The following is a 25,772-nucleotide window of genomic DNA, read 5'->3' as shown; positions in this document are numbered from 1 at the left end:
GCCCCCAAAATCCTAGTACACCAGGGTCCCTCCCCATCAAATGTTTACAAGGAGTTCCTGACAATTGTAACCTTCCAGAAAAAAAGTGCGTGCCAATCCAACCTCTGAAGGTAAAGCAAAGCTGCAAATGACACCCACATGATTACCCATGCGACGTCACTTGAATTCACACACGTGGCTCTACAAGTGAAACCAGAGACAAGTGACATGCACTTAATCACAGCTCACGTGAGCTTCCTCCAATTTTTACTCACACTTGGCGTATGCACAAGGCCCGCACACAGCTGTACATGTGCCATGGGCAGCGTACAGCGGCATGAGATGTCGCATGATGCTCTCACATGACATTAAGCAAGAAGGCAGGGGAAGCCACAGATGTGCTCGGTGGGTGCCGAGCACAACGGGCTCTCTCTACATTTTTCTATTCATCCCAGGTTCGTTTCCTGGTGGTGCCAATAACTTCTTTTATTTGTTCGTGGCAGTTTTCTGTTGACACAAATGGGCATGAAAGAAACCTCGGGGGGTAGAGATACAAAGCTAAACATAGTTTATATATGCGCTTCACTGGGCCCTTTGTAAAGCTTGAGCTACAGCTTTACTAGCTAGCTTTACAAAGCTAGTAAAGTTTTGCAAAGTTAGTGTAGTGCTATTTTTAAGTGAACACGAGGCGTCACCTCGCAGTGGAGGCAAAGTTTCCTGCCCCCACCTAATTTAAGTATATGAGTACAGAAATTTCCAATACGGCCTAATAATGAGGTCTTAAAATCACTTGCCTGTTTTTTTTTTTTTGTAATTGTACTGGATCTCAATAGATCCCATAATAGCTCTAAGTACCTCTTTATTCAGATATGCTGGAACATCCCTAGGTGTTTCTAAATACTTCTAATCAAAGGTACTTCCTTTACCTACGTACTATGCTACTGCGCACAATCCCTCAGCAAAAAAAAAATCTGAAGATGTGTATTTCACAACACACTTGCTTGTGAGAGAGCTGCAGAAAATACCATGGATGCAACAAAATACCGGAATGCTTTTGTCAGGGGGGAAGGTTGCTGGGCTAAGCCAATTAGTCATGGCCAGACCGCGTTTTTTTCTGTCAAGACATGTTCTCTTGTTCTTGTGTTTTTTTTTCTCTTTTTTTTTTCTCAGGTTTGTTTAATTACCGTTTTGTAAATTTGTATCCTTCATTCAATGCTTTGTTTTGAATGTAACACACTTTGTACTTGCCAACCTGCTTGGTCTACGGACAGCAGTATCTTATAAATAAATAAATAAACAAATAAATAAATAAACATTTGACATCTCACCCCATGATATCAGTGCCCTTCATGCTCTTCTTCAGGCCACATCACGCTTTTTCTTTCCCTTTTCTTTCCTTCATCGGTTCTCACTGTCATTCCTCCCAGTGCACCTCTGTTGCCATTGCCTCTTTTTTTATGCGACAGAAGCAATAAAAAATGCCGAAAATCTGGCGTCACCGTGGCCAAGAGATGGCAGGCACAAGGAATGCCACAAAAGAAAGTAAAGCAATTGATTTTAAAATAATTGGTTACAAATGGCTGCAGGCATTCATTGGACATGGGCCCCTCCGAATCCAAGGCAAGCGCATGTATCCCCAACAAACTGAATGATTCAGGTCTTTACCTCACTAAAGGTGGCCCTAGTAGCACCGAAAAGGCACATAATCGGGGATACACTATAAACATGTAATTTTAGTTGTGCCCGTGATAGCTAGAGCTACGATCACACAGCAAGAAAGTTTGACATCCACCTCAATGCAGCGTACGGCTACAAGGGAAAGCTATACAGATTCCTCAGAAACTTCGCAGTTGAAGAAAAATTCATCCTGGTCCAGGATGTGAACTTGGGACCACTGCTTGAATGGAGCAGTTGCTCTACCAACTGAGCTAACGAAGAGGCTAGTCATTTGTAGACAGAGAACGAATTGATCAACAGCTCGAAGTGATGTCACTTCAAGTTGTTAATTCGTTCTCGCGCTACAAACCATAGTTTCTCACTAACTCACCTACAGTGAAATCTGGTGCTAGCGTCAACGTGATTCGGCGAAGGCGCTCACGCCTACATGAGTGCCGCCTAGAGTGTACTAGAATAAGGGAGTGTCCCGAGCGGCAGCGCCGAGCCACTCCGGTTGGCGTCGACATTGCCAGGTGGCGCGACTGCGCCCTTTCGCAGCTGGTCTAGCGCAGTGAGACTACGCGTCTGGCCATGCACTGCAATCTTCTCGCGTTCTCTTTTTGCTTTCAAAGACATTCAGAAGCTAAGCAAGATTCTAAGCGGCCACACGCAACTTTTGCTTTACTTACTGCTGCTCCAGGCTGTTCACGAGAACTGCGGCCTCGATGTGGTGAGCTATTCTGGTTGCAGCCACCTTAGTTCGATCCGCTATCCGCGATTTTGATTCACCTCGAGCTTTATATCTGGCGCGGGCGCTCCTGAATGTCAATGAACTGTCACCTGTGTTCTCTGCAACACGCTGTTAGGCAACACGCCTGACGAGAGATAATTACTTAGTTTTCCCGAACTGGCAGGTGTTCAGTCCCTACACAGAGAAGAGCATCGCAGTTCTAAAAACACATCATTGCTCGCATAGCAGCATTTAAGAGTGTCAAATTTTTTAGCCTAGGTGTCGCAGTCAATTCTGATGTATTATTCAGCGCATGTGCGCAAATAAGCATGTTGACACCCATCCCCATCTCCTAAAAAGAAGTTTAGACCCACCGCATAGCACAAAAACGGAATATGGTAAGGAGTACACCATTTTTCAGAGATCAGAGGGGCTATCATGGCAAAAGACAAATTATTTTGTGGTTTTTTCTTGTTATAATTACTATCAAAAAAGAATAGTAACTAATGTTAACTAACAAATCTATCAACTATGCCATGTTACATGTTAAGCAAAGTTGTGTACAGCTAATGGCACAGCTTCACTTTGTTTCAAACCCGGTTGCAATATAAATATTATACATTACGTGAAGGAGATAGAACAGATTACATTTTAGTGTGGGGGCACAGTTTATTTCGCACTTTTGTGCAGTTGTACGAGCATTTGCCTATAGTTTAGCATACTTTGCAGATTGCCGTCTTTTTGAATTGCTTCTGTTGATGCTTTTGATGTAGAGGGGAATGCGGGTCGCGAGGTAAAACGCGCTCACCTCTGCCGCAACAGCCTTACAATGATCACTGCACCCAAGTTCGCACTGCTGCTTAGCCAACACCACACTCAAAATGTCAAGGAAGCTATCATAAACTCACATGCCAGTCCTTGACGAAATACACTGTCTCACTGTTTAGAAAAAACACGTCAGAACGCACCCGATTTCACCGAACACACGTGCACCCACTGCCTTCCACGTTTCGTCCAGTCTGAAGGCTGCGGCGACAGCGCGGGCGCGGCTGACTAGCTACAAGACCGCGCACCAGCGCCCCTAGCCATCCTAGCGGTGGTCGACGGCGCGCGGCACGCCGAAAGCAACGCTGTCTCAGCCCGCTCGGGCCACTCCCCTATTCTAGTTCACTCTAGTGCCGCCATAGTGTGTAGTTCGGCCGGAAGTTCGGTGTGGCATGGCCGGCAAAGACTTTGGGGCTACTCCAATTGAGATTTTGTTTAAAAAATTGCTGCCAAAAGTGCCGCTGTTAACAAATTTTATTTTGTATAAGACACTGTGTTAGAGGGCTTATGTTTCAAAACAAATTTGGGGGTTATGAAGAAAAAAAAAAAGCAGAAGTGCTGCCTTCGGCTGACGCCACCAGATACAGCGGGCCGTTCCAGATTTATTTTTAAATATATTACATACTTCAAACTGGGTAAGGTTTGCTATGATTTTTTGTAATATCAAAGATTTAGCTAAAAAAATTGTTTAGATTGTTTTAAACTGTGTTCTTGCTTCCTCTCAATACAGTATTATTATCGTATGCTATGTGTTTTGGCAGGTGAAGCAGATGCAACATAGAGATGCAAGAATTATGTAATCACGTCGTATTTGTTTTGTCCAAGCAGATATAAATAAACTCATAGGCGGAGCCTATTACCACAAGTGAGTCTTCAAGCACGCGCGCAAAGCATTACGAAATTGAATGAACGCTTTAAATGGCAAATAAATACTGGCTTGTCGAGTAACTATGTATGTTGCCTCATTGAACCTGGCCAAGGCAGCGCATGCTTCCAGGGGTAAGTAAACGCAGCGGCGGCGACGAGCGATGCAAAAATCATAACTGAATGTGTGCAGAAAATGGATAGTGTGGGCTAGAGTAGCTTATTTAGTGGCTGTAGTGTGGGCGGCGGCGTCGGCAAGCAGTATTAAGCGGCATATAACAGGCCGCTGGGACCTTCGTTCGCTTTTAGCCGTCCAGAAGCAGCCCACGAGCGAGCGGCAGCGGTGATACAGTGAACTGTAGCGACGAGCAACGACGACAGAGGACATTGGCGGCAGTGTATTAATTTTTTTTCGCTTGTCGCTGTCACCCAGTACACTCTGCTGTTGTACCTTTTGAGTTACATTTTTGGCATCGCTTATCGCCGTCACAGCATGTGGTCACCCTTCATCTTAAGAAGCTCGCCGCTAACGCGAGCATGCGTTGAGTGCTAATCACGCTGTTATTTAGACATATCTGTGATAGCCATTGAATGCCAGAAATTGGCATCCCAAAAACAGAAAAGCACACCGCAAAACAGAACTAACAAGCACTTCAGAGCCGAGAAGCCTTATCCATAGCCCTTTGTACTAGCCACTTGGTGCCAATCCGATTCGCACACTACTCACAATTCCCATGGCGGAGTGCGATCGCAGCGACACTTTCTGCTCTAGGTGATATTGAGAAACTCTATGCTACAAACAACTAGCCTCCCTGGTTAGCTTAGTTGGTAGAGCAACTGCTCCGGTGAAGCGGTGGTTCCAAGTTCACATCCTGGAACAGGATGAATTTTTCTTCAACTGCGATGTTTCTGAGGAATCTGTATAGCTTTCCCTTGTAGCCGTACGCTGCATTGAGGTGGATGTCAAACTTTCCTTTGCAGAAACTTACTCCACCTTCGGGATTCTCCCTAAATCTGGTCGATGGTGGAAATGTGCTGGGAGAAAAAAATGGCTCCAGTCCACGGTGTGTAGGTGGTTGTAAAGCAAAGCTTTAAACGACACCCAAAACAATTGCCCATCTCACGTCACTTGAACTCACACACGTGGCTCTACAAAGAGTGAAACCAGACATTCTGCCAGCCATTACTCGAAATTTTTGAAGGTGGTGTCCCGAACTCAGCAGCAGCATCGGCCAAGGGCGGGCTACAGCGGCGGACGCCACCGCTGTAGCCTGGCCGTGAGTCGGGAGAAAGAAGACGGATAGGAGCGTCTTTCGAAGGGTGAGACAGCGGAACCTAGCTATCCTGAAGCGCTAGCTAGAGGCTACACCACTGCACACAACAAGCACACACACCGAAACAATTCGGCATGTGGGCTTAGTGATTTCCATTTATACCGATGTAAACAACAGTTCTTTTATTAAGTTTGAGAATAGCGAGAAAGCTGAGGAAACTTTTATATCCTCTATTTATCAGAACCAGTTGCTCCTTTTGCCTTTCGTACTACCTCTTGGAACACAACCAAATTGGTATTCAGCAATAGAGAATACACAGTCCTATTCTCCCATTCGTGGCAAGCAGTGCGCAAAAGGTGGTGTTTTTATAGCGCCAGATGTCTGTATGTGGCCTCTACATTTCGTTTTTCACCCTGCAAACCAATCCTTAATGCATCTTTGCCGTACGACCACTTAATTCAGTCGGATAAAGGTTACCCAGGAGGTGCTGTCGAACAAGTTATTCAAGCCGTGCAAAGGAAGTGTGCAATGGACGCAAAGCTGCACGAAAACAGGCCCAAAATAACGGTCAGTTAAGCAGATGACAAAACCATGCTGGGTAAATTCGCCGCCTCATCTACAGTGTGCTCCGTGAGTGAAACCCTCTGCACCCCCTTTCCCTTTGCTGCGTTGGGAATTTATTGTCCTGCAAGCCGCAAAAGAACCCTTGGCTAGTAGAGCTAAAATTGTTACCTTTACTGACGCAAGCCTGTGCCTGGCAGGAGCAAGACGCAGCCATTCCCGTATAGCTGCTTCAACTTCAAAGTCAGTTGCACCATGCGAAGACTTCACAGCAGCTGTGCAAAAAGATACATTAGTTCTCATTAGTGCCACAGCAACATCAAAATCTTCACTTACAGTTGAAACATAGCCCTGGAAATTTCTCAGATCAAAACCACAAATTGACCACATGGCCACAGTGTCGCCACACTTTTAAAAGGGCCATGAACCCTAAGATTCGTTCTATTTACAAGAACTAGTGTCCAGTGACCCATTCAGTTCCATTTCAGCCACAATACACCTTTTTGAAAAGACAAAATGCAAGAAATACTGAAGAACTTTTAAATTTTGGGCTACACGAAGTTAGCACAAGGCGGGGGGGGAGGGGGGGGATGCATTAAGAACATATCAGTGTGTTAACTGCCCATTATCATTTAATTGACTAGCTCAAACCGGCCCCAGTCCAATGCGCAGTAATGTGCCTTGGTGCTGGCTTGGGCTGGCCCCTATTGCACAAACACAATTCCCTGACGTCACAACGAAATCGCTGGAGAGTGGCTGGGGAGTCCCCACAAGCTCTTCTGTTCCCATTAACATCGCAATTTCCTCGAAGTTTGATATAAATTGGTATCCAACTTGATGCCAGTTTTCCTGTTGGACAAAACGTGTATTTTGTCTTCATGGTCCCTCTAAAAAAGTTCTTTTGCATTCAGTAGCGCGCTCAGTGCAAAATACGTCAGTTGCTGTACACACAATGACTGCATCTAGGTTGCAATAAATTGCGTGCTTCTAAAGCCTAAAGTGTTTAAACTAGATGAACCTCCAAATTCTAGAAGTCTACCAAGGCAATAACACCCACCTAAAAAATTGAGCCGTCTAAAAAAATGACTACAGAAATTCACGATATTAAAGTAGTTGCTTGAATCCATTCTCAAGATCAGATTGATTGATTGATTGATTTGACTGCAGGCTTTAATGTGCCGATGCAACACAGGCAATGAGGCCCGCCGTAGTGTAGAGCTCCAGACTAATTTTGAGCACCTGGGGATCTCTAACGTGGTGCCCGAAACTGCCAAAATGGTTGCAGGCCATAACAGTCGGAAAGGGGGTAACAATTCTGTGCTACAAAGGCTCAGACAAATTTAATATCTCTTCTAGCAAAAAAAAAGTAATAAGCTGCCGGTTGTCAACACAGCTGACATTGGCACAGTATGTGACTGACAATAGAAATTGGGGCACTATACATTGTCTGGTGAAAGAATTTGATGTCTGTAATAACATGAAGACATCAACTTACACACAATGCAAGGTGCCAGTCGCAGCTGGGAAAAGGAGTGTTTCCCCTTCTTGCCAAACCATGAAAACTCCATGGCTAAGCTGTCCGCCAACAGCAACTTCAGCAGGCGCCTTGCACAAACTGCCGCTGTTGAGCCGCCCTGGCTAGAGAGTTCTTCAATCTAGGCATGGGTACAGGAAAATCTGTGTTGTTAATACAGCCTTTAACACTGGTGTGATACAGAAATCAAGGGTAATGTTCATTCGAGCTTACTCCACTGCACACCAGTGACTTTCAATGTGTAACGAGATATAACACGGGGGTTTTAGTGACTGCTAAATCACCTGCTGTAGCAATAAATGCATCTGTACGTTGTTTAATTAAGAGGTGCTCGCCTGGAATATAATACATTTTCTGTAGGCACCCATTGTGATTGGAGCAGCTGGCAAGGCATTTGATTGGTGAGAAGAAAAAAAAAAGAGGAACCAGTCATCTGACACAGTACACACGCTCCTCTCCTCAAGCTACACCACAGAAAAAAAAAGAGGCAATGCTTTAATTCACACATTTCACTTTATGCCGCATGGCAACTCCAACCTTACCCTACACCTCGGGGGAGGGGGGGGGGGAAGAAAGAAAAAGAAGAAAGTAAAAGATTGTGTTCTGATCATGGTGCACCCACGGTACTAGCCAGGCTTTTGGTGCTATGGTGCATGGACTTCCAAACATCAATACACTGCAGATACACTTCTATAAATGAATATATATAAAAAGCTAAGCCCCGTTCAGCATTTTGAAACTTCATGCAGCAGTGCCTGCTGCATGGAGGAAAGGAAAGCTTAGGACAGGCTGTGACGTCGTGTTTAGGTGAAGCCGCTATGCTATTCTTGCAGGTCGCCCCTTTTTGCTAATGTTTTGCACGCACATGCCACTCTTTCCACAATCTCTTTTGCCACTGCTGTCTGCTTTGTCTCCTTCGGCTGACCACTGGGTACTGGCTGGGCGGCTCAGAGACGTAGTGCCTTGACGGGTCAGCCTGCAGTGCTGTTGCTATAATGCAGTTGCCAGTGGCCTCCAATGTGCATGAAAAAACCATGCGACTTTTTCCACACAGCTACCAATTCTCTCCTACTTTCCTGCGTAGCCTGCTGTGAAGACAAACTTTTGAAATAAGCACAATGTTTGTTTTTGAGTGGCATTCGGTTCAGGTAAGGGTAAATAAAATGCTTCAAAGGTAGGTTTCACGAGTGGTTCGATTTGCACATAGTTTGTGTATTTTTGTGAATCCCACAATATACGTTGTAAGTGGTCTATGCACTATTGTAAAAAAACTTAGCTGTACAGGTTATAGAGCTGTGACCTGAGAACTATGCAGGGAATTTTCAGGAGGACATCTAGACACTACCAGAGGAATTAAATACGTACAGAAAACGTTTGCTGCTGTATTACGCCCTATGCCCTATCCCAGCCAGAGTGGCCGCTTTTCAGATGAAGACGAAAAGCAAAAAACAGCTGTGTGTCAAAATGTCCGCACACATAAAATATCCTTAGGTGGTCAAAATTAATTGATTGATTTATTGTAGGGTTTAACGCGCCGATGCAACGCAGGTGATGAGGCGCACTGTAGTGGAGGGCTCCGGATTAATTTTGACCACCTGGGGATCTTTAACGTGCGCCGAAATCTCGTACACACGGGCGTTTTTGCTTTTCGCCTCCATCAGAAAAGCGGCCCCCGCGGCCGAGAATCGAACCCGCGCCCTCGTGCTCAGCAGCGCAACGCCTTAGCCACTGAGCCACCGCGGCAGGTAAAATTAATCCCAAGCCTCCCCCTGCTACAGCGTACCTCATAGCCCACATGTGGCTTCAGTGCACTGAAACCCCACAATCAATCAACTTGCCCTCTGTGTACCTGGCTCGTAGGCGAGAGACTAGAGATAAGTACTGAAAAAATGATACCCCCGGTAACGACAATTCTGCTCACAAAATGTAAAATAAAAGTATGAACTGTAGAGCCTGAAAAAGCGCACTGTTTTAACATGAATACCTTTATTACTGAAGTTACAATATTCACGTAACTTGCTCATTAAACCTAATGCATATTTAACCTTGACACAATACCTTTTCCATCACCCTTCACTCTCACTGCATCGTTCCATCATGCTACCTTTATTTGACAGCATTACATGTCCTGGTCTTGATGTAGGTTCTTAATATTGTATTAATGGCTTTTTACATGGTTTACGGTTTCTCTCCTTTCCTTTGTTCTGCCCTGCACACCAATTTCAAACTAAAAGCTACATTCTCATTAAATGCAGCAAAGCAAAATATTCACCTTTTCACAGGCAGAAACGAAGCAAGCTGCACAGAACTATCTCAACTGCTCCTGCCTGAGGGGAGCAGGCCTTTATAACCCTCAACTCGTGGACAAATTTCTGTGCAATGCAGTAACAACTACAGTGCCGAACGACACTGTTTTGCTGCGCAGCTGGACGCAGTCCAACAAAAATATGTTGGTGGGCATAATCTAAGCAATTTAAAAACAGTGCTTATTTTTTAGCCTTCAATAGATATTGCCAATAAAGTGATAGAGTAGATGATGTAGAGTGATGTAGATTTTTGGGCTTCTTGTTTGCCGTGTTTGCCACTGGCATCGCATAGGTTCTGGTCAGGAGAAAAAAAACAGTGTTCTTTTTGACAGCAGCTTTCTTCCCATACAGCAGCTCGAAACTTTCTTCACCCCACTGAATTTACTTGAGAACAATAAGCTGTCAAAACAAACGAAGCAAGTGGCCTGCAAAATGTGGGCCCAAGTGACACTGACGCAACTGGGACTCTCCATCATTTCCGCATTTCATTCGGTTAGCCGAATGAGCCTGGCGTAAGCTGGCGTAAGTGAGCCTACGGTCGCATGTCTCAAGACGAAGGTCTTGAAAACGGCTTCGTTTGGCAACTGGAAGACCACTTGAAGTTGTGTAATGACAAGAGTGCAGCGGTATGACAGTTTCACCTTCAACGCACTCAACACAATCCAAATGAGATTTTACTTCGTGCCATAGTGGGTGCGTGCTGCTCTTTCGTTATACCATGCCTGTACTATTCAAGCACGTTGCATGTCTGTGGTACTGCCCAGTTTCAGCCCCAGAAGAGTTAACATATCAGAGAATGCCTTCAAAACTACATATAATTCAAGTTAACTCATTGATGGTACAGAGCTGGACGCTACCATCCGTACAGTAAATGATTAAGTAGCTCCGAGTTCTCCAGTAAAAGCATTGGCTTGTATTGAGAAACAAATGGGGTGTAGGGGAGGAGATGCCAATATGCCTGCATCAGTGAGCGTGGTTCAGTGCATTCAACTACGGATCTCATACAAGGAAATGATCTGTAGCAAATGCATATCTGTTATGCCAGAACTGAACTCAAAACCAATTTATCAGTCAATACATTGGCGCAGTAACACAAAGAAGTTTGCTCTCCCCTGTAGCCTCCTTTCCATTGGCACAGAAAGTTGTCCCCCAGTACTGTAGTCTGCACAAAGGATCCAGACACTGTACTGCACAGGCTAGGACTTTGGTGGCAATGATCTCTGGCACATAACTAGTAGGAAACTGTTTTAATGGCCCCCTAAGAAATACCAGGGGACCACAGGGGCAATTACATGATTATGAAGATGAAGGTTGCAGCCAATATAGTACCATGCAACTGCTGTTTTTTTTTGAGTGTGAATGGAAGCTTTTTGCGCGTTTTTCTCTCCCCACCCCCACAAGCTTACACGGTTGAGCAATCTTTTAAAAGGTGCAAGCCCTGTTCTTGCAAATAGCATGACACTGATTCAAGCTGGCAGCTAATGAAGGCAAGAAAAAGTCATTCTAAACATTAAAGCTGCTATGAAGGAGTGCTCACCATTGGAATATAAGCTCATTTTGCTTGTTTGTGGTACATGTGAAATTTATATTGAATAAACCAATGCACCAAACCGAAGTACTCATTTACCAACTTTACTATATTAAATGAGCTATAAAAACTGCAGAATTGCTATTTCTTACCAAAGCTTCCTTTTTTGGCCCAGTCAGAGTGGTGTCAAACCTCTTCAGGGACTCGTAGTCCCTGAAAGGGGATCTGGGCATTGCTGGTTCCTTTGAAGGCTGGTGTCTTCTAGACATCCTCTCTGTGAGCGACATAAGCAGCTCCCCGTGCTGCTGTTGCACCATGCGTAGCAAGGTCAGCCTGGTCAGCACTTGGTACTGGAATTCTGGGAAAAAAAGTACAATGTGCGGCCGAGAACCATTTTGCAACATGCATATGCAGTTAACAGAAAAATTAAAGAAAAATATCAAAGCTTCTAAAAAAGTTAAGCTCAAACTAGTTTGGTCCCTACTACACAGCAGACCTGACATGCCATTTTGTTCTCTTTCCATTACATTTATAATATTCGCACACTCACACATGAGAAATGTAATGTGCATCAGAGTGCCCAGCCAAAATGGAAACCGAAACAAGAACCACAACCTGGTATTTTTTCCACAAGCCAACCAGCATTTGAACCAGTATTTTTTTATCAAGCTAAACCTGAAACGGAATTTAACCGGCAAACAAAGGTTACTGGATAAACGGCATGGTTCAACCATCCATTGTTCATATTTTCCAGACAATTTCATTTGAACTTTTCACTTTTACCTGCCATAAAATTCGCAATCCACCATCACTTTGTCCCCTCGAATCACGCACAACATTGCTATCAAAGCCCTATTTCTGATCACAACATAAGGAAAAGGACGCGCACCAATACAGCGATGGCAAGTTGCTGCTGAGCAAGGCTGTGCAAAGAAAATACAATCTACGCTCTTACTGCAGATCCGGCAAACACGGAATTCAGTTACAACAGACCATTTCTGTTGCTTATTAGGTCCCCATGCATTCTTAATTGAATCTACTCCACCCATAACGGACCAGATTATTGGCTACAATGGATTAAATTTCAGACGAAAATTATTTTGATGGAATGTTAATAGTGCACTTTCACAGTGCTGGTTCCCGATATCCTTTCCCTTTGTGTATTTTGGTGAGAAAATTACATCTGACAACACTGTCAATGCAGAATGGGTCATTGCCGCCGCCAAGCTCAGCCTGTGCCAGTGACCATTTTTTTTTTGTGCGACTGACGGCCTGAGTGGCTAGGGTAGCTGACATCGCCAGAAGTACATCGCCAGAAGTACAGGCTTGTCTAAGCAGACGGTCCACTTGACCAGAACAAGGCCACTGCCGATAAACGCGACTCCAGTGAGATCGAACAACAGCGCTATCGAATACACAAATTGGTGCGCCCGTAGTCGAGTCTGCCCTCTTCACAGTCTTTTTATGTAATAAAGAACTCGAGTTTAGTGAGGTTCAGTCTATATTATTCACATGCATGCATCGTTCCTGTTCCGTTCGGTGAAAAAGTTAAGAAATGCCTCAAGTAGGGCGTTGGTTCCCATATCTGCCAGTGGTTGTGCCCAGTCCAACCGGTCTAACTTTTCATTTCCCAGCTGTTTTTCATCATACTATTTCAGACTTATATTTCATCAGACTGATTTTTATATCTGGTTCATAATTGCTCCTAGTTAAATTCTTGCGTTATTGGCTCAGCTTACCATGTGTTTTTACACACTTGACCGCATGCGCTAGGCCAAGTGCCGGTGCTAAGCTTTGGGAATGGTGTTTAGATGATTCTTTGCCCTCGCACGAACACTGTGCAGAGGTGCTGCAGGCGTGTAGAAAGAACAGTGTCTGTACTATGCATATGCAATATCGGTTAAAGTAGCCACTTTTGCGCTCATATAATATAGACCCCCCCCCCCCACTTGCCCCGTCAAATACTGCATACTTTGGCTACAGCGGACTCTTTTCCGGGATTAAGGGAGTCCGTTGTAACGGGCCGTAGACTGTAGTCAATACTAAACTATTTGGCAGAGCTCACAGGCAGCCCAACCATTACAAGAGAAATGAATACCACCAGGGTACCGACTAAGCAGAAACTTCAAAATAGCAGCAAAATCAGACATCAGGATTCCTTCAGCTTTGGAAAGAGCATTTTTGTGGCTTGACTGTAACAGCGGCAATTAACCATGCCTCACAATGTCACTGCTAGTCATTTCTGCCAAGTCCATTTCAAAACATTTTGACTGCATCATAAAGTCACAAGGAAGCAGTATCACTGCATATCCAGTGATACTGCTCCCTTGTGACTAATACTAAGCTTCAAAAATAACTTTTTGTGAACTAGAAGTAAAAAAGAAGCCCATGGCCATTCAGCAATGTGAGCAAAGGTGTCACACAGTACTACCCACATTAACGGGATGTTTTCACATAGAATGTGCCTAAAGACGTACTAACACATCACAACGAAAAGAATATTTGCCCGCAAAAAGTTTTCTTGATTGAATATAGACTTCTTAGTAGTCATTAAAAATTCAAACCACTCACTTAAAGTCAAAGCAAGTGGTAGCTATCAAGGAAATGAGGGGGCCAGAAGCCACTAGGGTATTAACTAACAGTCCAACAGAATAACCGATGAAATGGGACACCACTCTTGTACTAAAAAAACATTGAGTGTTTAGTGATATGTTTAAACATGATACTCACAACATTTGTATCTTGAAGGACATTTGCTCCTTATACATGAATGTGCTTTTACATTTTTTACGTACCCTCTGGCGACAACAGCTTTCTCTTCAACTTTTTGGGGCTCAGAGACCTGCGCCGTTCTGCACCTGCAAAAGCCCGATTTTTTAGAATACATCCTACAGTAGCACTTCAATTTTTGGGTTAGTAAATTATTAAATTGGGGCTTTAATTGAGAGATTGAGATGTCAAGACTGTATTTACTTTCAGCCTGTAAACAAGGCACATCTGTATGACTGCACTGGCAGTAGTGCTGGCCTCACAATACTGTTCGCACTGACCAACCCCTTAATCGAGTAAATGTTTATCCACAAATAATGCCAGGGACAGCTATACATCCAAACTTTGCTGCATAATGCAGCACACATTAGCAGCGTTACGCATTGCAGCAACTCTGGCAAGATGGTGCACGTAATGTAGCAGCATTCATATATATTTTTCGAAAGCGAACAAAATGAATTCCCATTTCTGCTGCAACTCGATTTTTCTTGGACTAATACATATTCAAGCTGGCCCTCCAACGTACTGTTTCAGGCATTGTTCATATATTCAATATATTCCCAAGAAAAGTGGCAGCCTTTTTACCCCAAATTACCCACTGTGCGCTATTGTGCAACTTACATGACCAATTAATTAGTATCACCGGGAGCAATCTGACAGAGGGAAAAAAGGAAAAAAAAAAGTCACAACAGCTCAACCTTACGGGTACATTACCCAAAACTATGACTGCATGTCCCAATTGAGAAAGGCTTAAAGCACATGTGAAGTTGAGCCTCATACACAGTCATTACCTAAGACATATTAGATAATTACTTTTGTGCCAAAATCCGCAGGCACTTTGATCCTTCTACGACACTTTATCAGATCCATTTCATATGATTTCAGACTAATTGTATGTGACAAACTTCAAGGGTCTATACTTTTACAGATCCCCAGCAGTTGGTAAAGTCTAGTGCTTGTGAGAACAAACCTATTATAATTATAATTACCTAAGCCACTTTACTTTGGCATGTTTCACGGCTAAAGCTCCATTTTGCTAGGTATACCAATCCAAAAAGGCCTCACTGAGCCAATCTGACATACACTCAGTGAAGGCCAAACCAGTGCATGTGGTTGTGGAATGAGTGTCCCATTGCTCGTTTGTTCCAAAGGGTTGGGCGCACAGGGGGATAGGTGAAGAGCAAGTGCATGGGCCATCACAAAATGAAACAAAGAGGACATCGTTTCATCAAAGTTCACTGTAATTTTTGCCTTGCCTGTACAGAGTGTTTTCTCGTGCGGTGCAACTGTGTGCATATTCACTGCCCACTTTCGGTGCAAGAATGGAGCTTGTGCTCTAGTGAAAAGTTTGTTTAAAAGCATCGAATTACAGCAAATTTCATTTTTGCTTCCCCGTTCACCGGGCCATAGATGCCTTTGGAATTTTCTCTGCAAGTGTCAGCATGCAAAACAGACCACGACACCCATAGCCGTTCACCTGCAAAAGCAATCAAGCTGCCCTATACTGTGAACACTTAGGAATGGCAATTACATAGGCCTCTTCAGCAGAGCACTTTCACTGCACCCACTACACAAAACTGTTATGAACAGGCATCTTTTATATGGTGAATTTTCTAAAAATAAAATGCTGTGTCTATAGGGTAATGTCATCTATACAACACTGTTTGGTACTAATTACAAAATCTGGAGCTCGAGATAACACGTATACAGTACACAAGAGAAAATCTAGTAGTGCCCATTGTCATGGGACACATGTTGGGGGGAGGGGGGGGGGAATATAGTGACGGATTGGCTGCATTCATGCGATGGCAATCAAACAAGATGAACACGGAAATTGGCTTTGGAGGCTGGCCATAAGGGATGACGAGGGAGTGCTGAAAGATGAGATGATGGATGCTCAAGACAAGAAAGAAACGACTGCACTTACTCAAGGCTGCCAGTGTAGTTCCCCGGCCTGTAACTATAAATACCTCCATTGTGACATTTCCCCCAAAACAATTATGTTTGCCAGGTTTGTGTATTAGCTGCTATTACCTTCTTCTTCATCACGATCAGCACCAGTGTCTGTCATTTCTGCACTGGCGTCGAACACTGAAATCAGAGGAATAAAATATGAAAGGCCAAATGATAGCACTCCTTATTACACCAAGCATTTTTTTTTCAGGTCAAGTGAAAAGCGCTATGGCTGCCTCTGAATATAATAAAAGGGACAAGTGAGTGCAGTTTATGACTGCTAAAAAAGGTGAAAAGCTCAATATAGATAATTCCTTCAAGCTGCTACGAGTATGCTGCATACAAATCGCACCCAACCACAGCCAACCAAGGTGGGGCTGAGGAATCAATAATTGGTTCACTGAAAAGATTGCTTCGCTGAGATAAGTCCCACCCGAGGTAACGTACTTTGCTCAAATAATTTATGTAATAGAAAACACAATGCATGCAGCTCAACTACTACTTTGTCGCACTAGAGCTAAGGCGCATTAAGGTCCCCTTGAGCGGTGGCCGAGACTGACAAAACTAAGCGCGAATAGAACAAAAATTATAATCTCGCAGAACAAGCTATTTCGACTTCATATTTAGAGCATACCATTTTTACAGCAGTAAAAATGGTGGGATTACGAGAGTTACAACTACAACGTAACCATGCATGCTGTTGCATCTGATGGAGGTACATCATCGGCCTGCGCAATGAACCCCACTGCAAACTGTGCAGATTGTTCTGACACAACACCAGCCCATCGCAATAAGCAACACTGCCACTTTTGTGACCCTGTATATGCGAATCACACCTCATGAAACGAATGCTAGGAACCAGAACTACAGCTGCCATATTTGCTAGCGCAATGAACCCACTTTATTCCCATAAATTCGGCATGAATTTGGGGTGGTGAGTCTATTGCGAAAAAATTGCAACAGATTTTGAAAGGTTGAAATTTCATACAATAAAGTTTCTAAGAGAAGCCCTGTTCAGAGCCTTACCATTTTGGTAAAAACCCATAGGTGATTATGCAATAAAATTTCTTTTTTATTCCCATCATGCTGTGGGCCCCTACTCGCCATGCAGCTGTCCTCCTCACTGAAGTCGCTTGTGGCTTCACATCCGTTGTCAGCCCACACCGGACTGTTTTCGGTAAGATCACGACACTTAAAAACTTCTCTTCCCACTCTGGGAATGTTCCCTTCTTTGGGCCCATGAAACACGGCGATCCCTATTCACTGCCCAAAAACCTCCTGTTTTCACACGTAGCGTACAAGCACTGGGTCTACACTGAAGTGCCGCCCAGCTGCGCGGTTTCCATATGCATCAACGCACGTCCCATCACCTTCAGTTTAAAAACTGGCTGTGTAGCTGCAGAATAGGAAACTTAAGGTTATCGCTTCAACAATCACTAGCACTGTTTCAAGGTTCTCCTCAAAGCACTTCAAAATTGGTTTAATTGTTTTAAGTGTCTATTCTAATGAGACTGCTGGAACAAAGTAAGGTTGGCTCATATTGTATCAATGCAAGCTCACCTATCTCTGAGCTTTGCTCGGAAACTGCAGTGGATGACCCATCTGCGAGGGACAGAAAGGGTTTTAGTTGCATACACCACATGAAAAAAATCAAATTTTTACTACCTTCACTGCTTTCTTGTGTTAAGCGTTGAATGCCTGAAAGAAAATGAATGAGGGTAATGTGTGTGGAGTGTTGTGCACTTAGCTCCATATTTACTGGCTGTGGCAAAAGAGGTGCCTGCTGTGGCAGAAGAGGTGCCTGCTGTGGCAGAAGAGGTGCCTGCTGTGGCAGAAGAGGTGCCTGCTGCTGGGAAGCTCGGAGGAGGTGGAGGTGGCGGAGGTGGCACAGTTTGAGGGGCTCCACTTTCATACCGAGCAGGCCTTGATGTCTAGAACAGGCAACGCACAAGGTGGGGTTGTATTTAGAGTCACAAAACCACACAAGCTACTCCATACATGCAAGATATTCTTCATTCTAGTACCATATCAACTGCCAGTTTACATAATTCAGCTTGGTTAGCACTCTCTAGTTGTTCCATCTATGTCTAATGTTCCTTCAAGTGGCTGCAATAATAGGCTATAATAGGCCATTCACTGTTTATTACCTTTCGTCTCTCGGTGTCCTCGCTCTCTAGATCGGACGTAAACTGGGCCACCTCCAGCTTCCTCCGGGCATCATCGTAGTTAGCTGGAGCAAAGAACAGCCCGACACACGTTGGTAAGCAAGCTCAGTGAGACAACGGTGACAACCTGAATAAATATATTTACTGTACTGAGACTGAAGATATATTTCAACAGAGTGGTCATTTAAACAATATGACTTCATTATAACAATGTTTATTGCAGTTTAAGACTTACTGTATGTGCCCTTAATAGCAGCATTAAACCTCTTCCAGCCCTTTGCTGGCGAGCGGCCCTTCCTGGCAAACGCCGATTTGTTGCCAGGGCCCGGTGGCCAAAAGCACTTCTTGTTTGAGGTAAGCCATTTGTCGGGCACCACCTCGACTGTCTGCTCATCCACAAACTCGACGATGTGGTACTTCATCTGTAAAACATGAACAAATTTTAGTGTTTAATTTGATACAACAGCATGCTCCCACTTCAATATAGTTACATCAACAATGCTTATGAAGCAGTACATAATGTTGATTGATTGTAGAGTTTAACGCGCCCACGCAGCGCAGGCGATGAGGCGCACCGTAGTGGAGGGCTCCGGATTAATTTTGACCACCTGGGGATCTTTAACGTGCTCCAAAATCTTGTACACATGAGCGTTTTTGCTTTTCGCCTCCATCAGAAGAGCGGACACCGCGGCCGGTAATAGAACCCGCGCTCTCGTGCTCAGCAGTGCAACACCTTAGCCACTGAGCCACCACGGCAGGTTGGTGCAGGATATTGACGCATAATGCTGAAGGGCTCTCTACTCAATCTCACCTTAAAACTAATACGTGCATGTCTATGGTATCACTGTCCTACTTCTGTATCTAGAGGTGAAACCTGCCGTCAGAGGCTGCCCAATTGCTACTTGTTGCAGTTTAGTAACCACTTCTTCCCTAAGCATAGGCCGACCAGGTTATTCTACTTTTGTGCTGAGGAGAACGCCTATCCAGTAACTACCCCTAGCTGTTAAAAGGCTGTGATACCACAAAACATCCTTCCATGTACCTTTTCATCATTGTACCTTTGCATCCGCTACTCCTTCATGGGCAGCTGTTCAGAAGCTATGGTACAATTTGTTTGTCTAGGTATCTCTTTCTCCTCTGCCACATTTATATGTATTTCTACTCCTCCTACTTCCTTATCCCAGAAGGGTGGTCATGAAGCATTGGCTCTCAATTTTTTTGTACACTATATTGGGTGAGCTGGTATACCACCACAGTAAAAAAATTGCAGAATTATTCATATGACACTAAAAGAAGAATGCTGCAAAATTAACAACCGAATCGAATGTTATCGAATTCTTCTTTCAGTATCACCAATGTTTCATTAGAGACATTTTTTACTGCACTACATATACCGGATTTCACTAGCTCTCTCAGTGTGCTGCCATTTTCAGCCAATTACCCCACCGCCATGGGAGCCTATCCTGAGGGATTGTGGAAACCACCGAAGCAGCTCTTGCTTTGGCTCATATAGTGGCATTAGTTTGCAAATCAGTCCACGGTAAGTGCAAAGAGGGAATGCATACAGTGAGCAAGAGCTTCATTGTATCCCATTATTATCCACAAGCTTTATATACACCATCCATGCAGCACCATGTACTGCATACTTCTTCCTTCCTCTATCAACACAGCACCACACTCACATGACTGATAGATGATGCCTACCGTACTAGCCAAAAAAAGGTCCCAGCATTTTAGATTAGTTGGAAAGTTGCCCTGATGCAACAGAACGGCAGAGCAGGCAAGTTGTGTGACAATGCATAAAGACCAGCATGCGGTGTTGCTTTTTTTTTTGTGTCTTCATTGTACAAGCAAAGACAGTGAGGTGAATTAATCAGTTTTGTTTACGGTTGCCTAAAGTATGTCTAGCTGGCCTGTTGGATGTGTTCTGAAGAGTGATTATGATTAATTTTGACCAACTACGGGTCAAAAATTTTGTACAAACATTATTTCTTTGTTGTTGCTTCACCAAAAAAATAGCAGTAGTGACCAACAACTGATGCTCAGAAGCATCATGCCTTAGCTGCTGCATCACTATTTTGGGCAAACGAAAAAGAAAGAAACTGCAACTCTGTCGGGTTATGAAGCTTATGTAGTACAACTTTTGTCTTGCCCACTAGTGCAGTTAATGATGCTTTCCCCAATCTACAACTGCACTCTTCATTCATTGCAAGCATGCATAACTGCAATGGCATGCATTGATCTTATAGCATCAAAAATAGGAATTATAAGTAGCAAAAGGTTTTGTACCTGCACGTTATAGTCCCTACTAGGTTTTGTTGAGCAACAGAACAGTGAAACGAAGTAAATTCTTTTAATTGCGACATAACAGCAGCTTTGCTGGGGACAAAACAATGTATCAGGCCTTGCCCAGATCTAGGCGCTGGACGCTCATCAAGTAAATCAGAGCTGTACTCCTTGTTTCCACCATTAAAAATCGTTTTCTTTGCTACTGTGGTGCACTTGAATGAGCTCTTGGAACATTCTTTTTATGCCCAATATTTTAGCTTTTTCTAATTTCATTTTACTGTAGTGCCTTGTTTGCAACTCTACATGTTTGTGGTGTCTGCATTTTCCAACCAACGGAGGGTGTCGACTACCTGTAACCAATTACCTTTTTAATATTCACAAATAAAGAATTGTATCAGCATCCAAACACACAGTGTGCACACCAAGAGAACATAATGGGGGAGACAGCAATGCATCTGAATGTTATCCCTCAATGACAAACCCAAAAAACAATGAAGGTTTTGCTCACTTGGCACCGAACATGGTGCGGACAGACTGAACACACATACACGTTCTCAATTAGCAGATGGGGTGCCCAAATTGAAAGCTGTTGCCACCATTTCTATAAGTAGCTGTTTCAGCAGCACCCAGGAAATATTTGCCCGCATGGCAGCACAGCAATCAGCAGGAAATGGAGGCACCCTAAGAAAGCCTGAAAAATCTTATTGCGTAGTTTCAAGGCTCTGTGCCCGCTAACAGCCACGACAGATTAGACTGGCTTCACCTACAGTTTTGCAAGGTGAGCATGCATGATCACCATGACTTGTCTAAAAAAAGGTTCTGATGCTTGCCTGTGGCTGGATTCAAGCCAGGTTTTAGCGATACAGATAACCAGAAGTGCCACCATTAATGCAGATGCCTCGGGTGAAGTGTCACTAATTAAGGCTCCTTGATTTGCAGAATACACTTCATGCCAAAGTAATTGAAGTTTGCTATGCCATTCATTTTTATCATTTTGGAGTGTGTACATTGTCAAGCCATGGTTGCTGGATAAAAAAGTCAAAGGTTATATGTATCAAAGCAAAATTTGGCCCAAAAATGGATTTTTCAAAATCGCCATTTTCGGAATGTAGAGCTATTTTTCTTCCGGTCAGCCAATACCCTGGAGTACGTATTTGAGCCATAATATCAATTTATAGCGCCGACGACCGCTAAAATCGGCCAGGATTCGACGCGAAAATAGCATTTTTCTCCGATTCGCCGTCCATCGTGGCCTCATTCGGAGCGAGTCTTTTCGTTTTCAATTCCCCGCCAGGACCGCTTCGTTTCGTTCGTTGGTTGCGAGTACAACCGGGGTAGAAAAGAGACGGTCGCGCCACCCAATCGGCTACTGACTGCACGTGGCCGCAGGGCGCAATCTGCTCGGCACACTCATCACAGTGCAACAGGTGCAACGGCTCATGAACTCGTCTATGCAAGGACCGGCAAAAGCCCCGCACCGCGGCACGACGTAAAAACAAATAAATATGTCTATCGATAACCGAAAGGAAGAACGAGCAGTATTAAAAGCGCCTGGAATGCGCTTTTCTGCGTGCCTGACGACGGCTTATCGCGAGAACGGCGCCGAGATGGAGGTAGGTATCTGCGGGCTGAGGGTGCGCTAAGGTGCGTCTATCTTTAGATCAGCAGCACATGGAAAGAAAATGAATGTTAAATTGGAGGATGCCGCTAGCCGCCGGCGCAAAGGAAGTGTGTTCATTCTGTGATCAACGATGCCGCGGCGGGACGGCCCGCATCCGGCGCGCGCTTCTTCGCCGGCAAGTTACCATACAGATATGAGCGATTTGAGAATGATAAATGCTCGTACTGTGCACAACGTGCGAGGGTGACGTGATGTGCGAGTAGATTAAATCGAAAACGCGGTTATCCCACCTCGCCAAGCGCATGCACGCCACTGGTAACGGCATGCATGCCGTTACTAGCCCCTTCGTTGTAACTCGTTTCGCGCGATGCAAATCGCCCTGGAGCCAAATTCATTGCAATGATTGGATCGGTGACATAACAAAATAAGCGTTTACAGCTGTGGTGCACGATAGGCACCTCAGCCTTAGTCGCTAAAGAGACGGCGCGCTGCCAACAGCGTAAAAATTGAAGCAACGTTCGGGCTTTGCTTTTGCTCAGTTTTTCTGCCAAGTGCCATCTGTGTACAGAGGATTTCATATAATTTCAGCAAACTTGGTATGCTCGTGTTGAGCGAAAAGAAAGCTACATTCTAAAGCATTTCTATTTTTCACATGCTCAATAAATAAAACTTACTTGCAGTAAAACTTCAAGTACGATTTTCTCAGCTTCCTTTTTTTTTCTGCATATGTGCCTCGCCTTAAAAAGGTTTTCATGTTGTTTTTTTTCGAAGGGTATACCGTTGAATTCGGGATGAAATGAACTGCATGCTGATGCTATTTTAATTGGCTCAATGTGCCTCAAATAAATGTACGTGAGCTCATTAAGTTTTCTGAAAACTGTACTTGGCATACTTAGACTAATTCTATCCAGTCAACTAACTTTACAGGAATACAAATAGCATCAGCATGCATGGCAGGTCTTAAGCTACACATCCATACCATTTATATAAAAAAAATTGAATAAAAAGCCCCTGAACGACCCGTAAGAAATTACTTAATTAGGCTCCAGTGTTTTTTTAACTGAAAAAATAATTATGCTACATGAAAACTAATTACATATTTTAAATGAGGAAAACAAAACACATATACACAGTGAGTTTCATTATCACAGACCTATTATTAAAAAAGTTAATTTCAAGACTTTCGTCTCCCCTTAATTCAGGCATGAAATCTTCAAAACAGTAAATGTTTACGTCTTTTTTGGGCAAGTCATAAGTGCTGACCCCAATCGTGAAAAACAATTACCGCCAGAATAAACATGAAGGGGGCTGCTTTTGGTAGAAGTTCTGATATCCTGTATCGTAAGATTCCTCTAGCTGTCACTCAAAAAGCTAAAATATTATCAACACGTTCTTCCAAAAATCACGTATGGAGCAGAAAATTGGAGTCTAAGTGACTCGAAAGGAAACATAAATGAGCCCCACGGGCTATGGAAAAAATAATGCTAGGGGTAATGCTTAGGAATCAAGAAAGAGCTGCGTGGATTGGGCAACAGACACAAGAGGAAAAAATTCAAACTCTAATTAAATGAAGTAAATGGGCATGGACTGGTCATGCCATGCACATGAGAGAAAACAGGTGAGCCACCCGTTTAACAGAGTGGCTGCCAGAACAACTAGCACTCTTTAAAGGGGCCATGCCGACAAAATGCAAGTTTGTTTTATTGGAAAGATTTCGTGCTTTATAGTGCTTGTCCAGCAGAAAATGATGCCGTATTCACTGAGAAATGAATCAATTAGGTTAATATTTTGATTCTCCCACCAAATCGTGTGTTTTCGTGATGTCACTATGAGGTCGAGCGGCGGGTATTCTAGTGACCTTGCAGTGCGTCGTTAGGTTCTGGAGCCTTGCTTACCGTCGAGCCACGGACCATTGTCCGCCATTGCTTCATTTTTAACCACGTTTGCACCTGACAATGTTTTTGTTATGGTAGAAAGTAATTGCTTCGTGAAACATAAGGTATGCTCGACAAACAGCGTCACGTAAGACAATGTCGCTAACGCCAATCAACCAGTGTTGCGAAAGACAGCTCCAAAGTGGTGGGCTACCTCACCATTCTCAGATTTCAGCGCAAAAAGCTCATTCGGCAAGCCTATATGCCCTGCCTACTTTGCGTTTGCGTCTGCTTTTGCTGGCCTCAGCCAATCGCACAGCTGGGCATATGACACCATAGGTTCTGTTGCAGGAAATGACCATTTCCACTTTTTCTAATTATATAGCTTATTTAGTGAAGTGTGCGTTAAAGGTGCTGCTGATATTATGATTGTAACGATGCAATCTTTCAAATAAACTAAACTTGTGTTTTGTCTGCGTAGCCCTTTCATGCCAAATTCAAAAGTGCACATGCTTCCAGACTTGGCATAAAAGTACTGCGGGAAGACACAGTGACCTGTGCACATTACAAAAATTAAGCAACAGTGCAGGCAAAAGGCTGATAATTAAGTGCTCACGTATGGGTAATGCTTGTCCAGCCACTGTGCAGTGTCAGCTCAGGCACAAAATGGGCTTCTTATCCACAGGAGTTCTTCACATGTCAATTGAAAATGTGACGTGGAGCACAAAGTTCCCACAAGCATAAAATAATGGGCCCATACACTGGTACTAAAGTGTCCTCAAAAGTTCCCCACTTCAGAGTCACAGGTGTTCATGGCAGACATTTACTCCTCTTGCTGCACTTCCACACACCACTCCAATGCACCAAATACAAACTAGCCAACCGATTTAAGGAACTGAATTTGCTTACACCAGACACATAAATGGAAGAGTTGGATACAGGCCCGTTTAGCACGTTGTAGTGATAAAACCACAACATAAACAAACAAGCAGGCTGATGGACATTTGTGTAGGCACCTAACAGCATTGTATTACCTAACAGCATGGGCACCATAATACTTTCACAAACTTTTTTTGTCACTATTGATTACTGTTAAAATATGTAAAAAACTGCCTGCAAAGGAACATCGACCATGCCAGCATGCAGCTTGTAAAATAAATTACCTATTTTGAAGTTTCTGTGTAGAACACCATAAACAAGCACGCACACTTACCGTATTTACTCAAATCTCGGCTGGCACAGACTCTAGGCCAACTATTTTAACTCACAGGGACGAACATTTTTTGAATGTAGGCCGGCCAAACAAGGCAAGGATGATAGTAGCCCCGAAACTGAAACAACCATTATTAGCTATGAATCTGCTCAGGATAAGTCAACATCATCTTCATTTGCCGGATTCATTATGACTGCACATAGCTGCCCCCCTCATAAAAGTCATGCAATATTCGGTGCCCTCAAGTGCATTTCCAATGTGGTGCTTGTTGACTGAGGCTGCAACAGAGCTTTGCTGGATTCCATTTTAAGCTTGTCTCAAGAACCACTTGCCATAGTGGCCCAGTGGCTAAGTCATTACGCTGCAGAGCCCAAAGACTTGCGTTCGATCCCAGCCACGGTGGCCGCTTTCTGGATGGAGGTGAAGAGTGACAGTAATTGTTGGTTGGAGTTCCGCCTCGCACGCCAACTGGAGGTTGGGGTGGCTTTGCGGTCTTCCGGGTAGCCGATCTCCTCATTGCAGACAAATGGGGCCTCGAAGACGAAGTTGATGTAACGCTAGGAATATTTATGTACACTTATTTACATTTGTACATTACAGTCAAAAGCGGAAAACATTGGGACTGACTTCC

General features: G+C 43.9%; 1 protein-coding gene across 1 annotated transcript; it reads right to left on the bottom strand.

Moving 5' to 3' along the window:
• Positions 1 to 5,406: 5,406 nt before the first annotated feature.
• On the bottom strand, positions 5,407 to 25,544 carry LOC144153565 (uncharacterized). Its single transcript, XM_077685186.1, has 12 exons — positions 24,545 to 25,544; positions 18,380 to 18,566; positions 18,127 to 18,209; positions 17,739 to 17,910; positions 17,645 to 17,677; positions 17,540 to 17,581; positions 16,061 to 16,117; positions 14,053 to 14,115; positions 11,410 to 11,615; positions 7,385 to 7,544; positions 6,071 to 6,164; positions 5,407 to 5,425 (listed from the first exon to the last, which is right to left on the bottom strand). The coding sequence occupies exons 2-12, from the start codon at positions 18,564 to 18,566 to the stop codon at positions 5,407 to 5,409; spliced, it is 1,116 nt and encodes a 371-aa protein (XP_077541312.1). The 5' UTR covers positions 24,545 to 25,544.
• Between the last annotated feature and the right edge of the window lie 228 nt (positions 25,545 to 25,772).

Source organism: Haemaphysalis longicornis, unplaced genomic scaffold (genome assembly GCF_048455015.1).
Source record: "Haemaphysalis longicornis isolate Haplotype H1 unplaced genomic scaffold, Haemaphysalis longicornis Haplotype H1 scaffold_9, whole genome shotgun sequence".
Taxonomy (NCBI): domain Eukaryota; kingdom Metazoa; phylum Arthropoda; class Arachnida; order Ixodida; family Ixodidae; genus Haemaphysalis; species Haemaphysalis longicornis.
The sequence above is the reverse complement of the archived record's forward strand: the minus strand, read 5'-3'. Positions and strand labels throughout refer to the sequence as shown.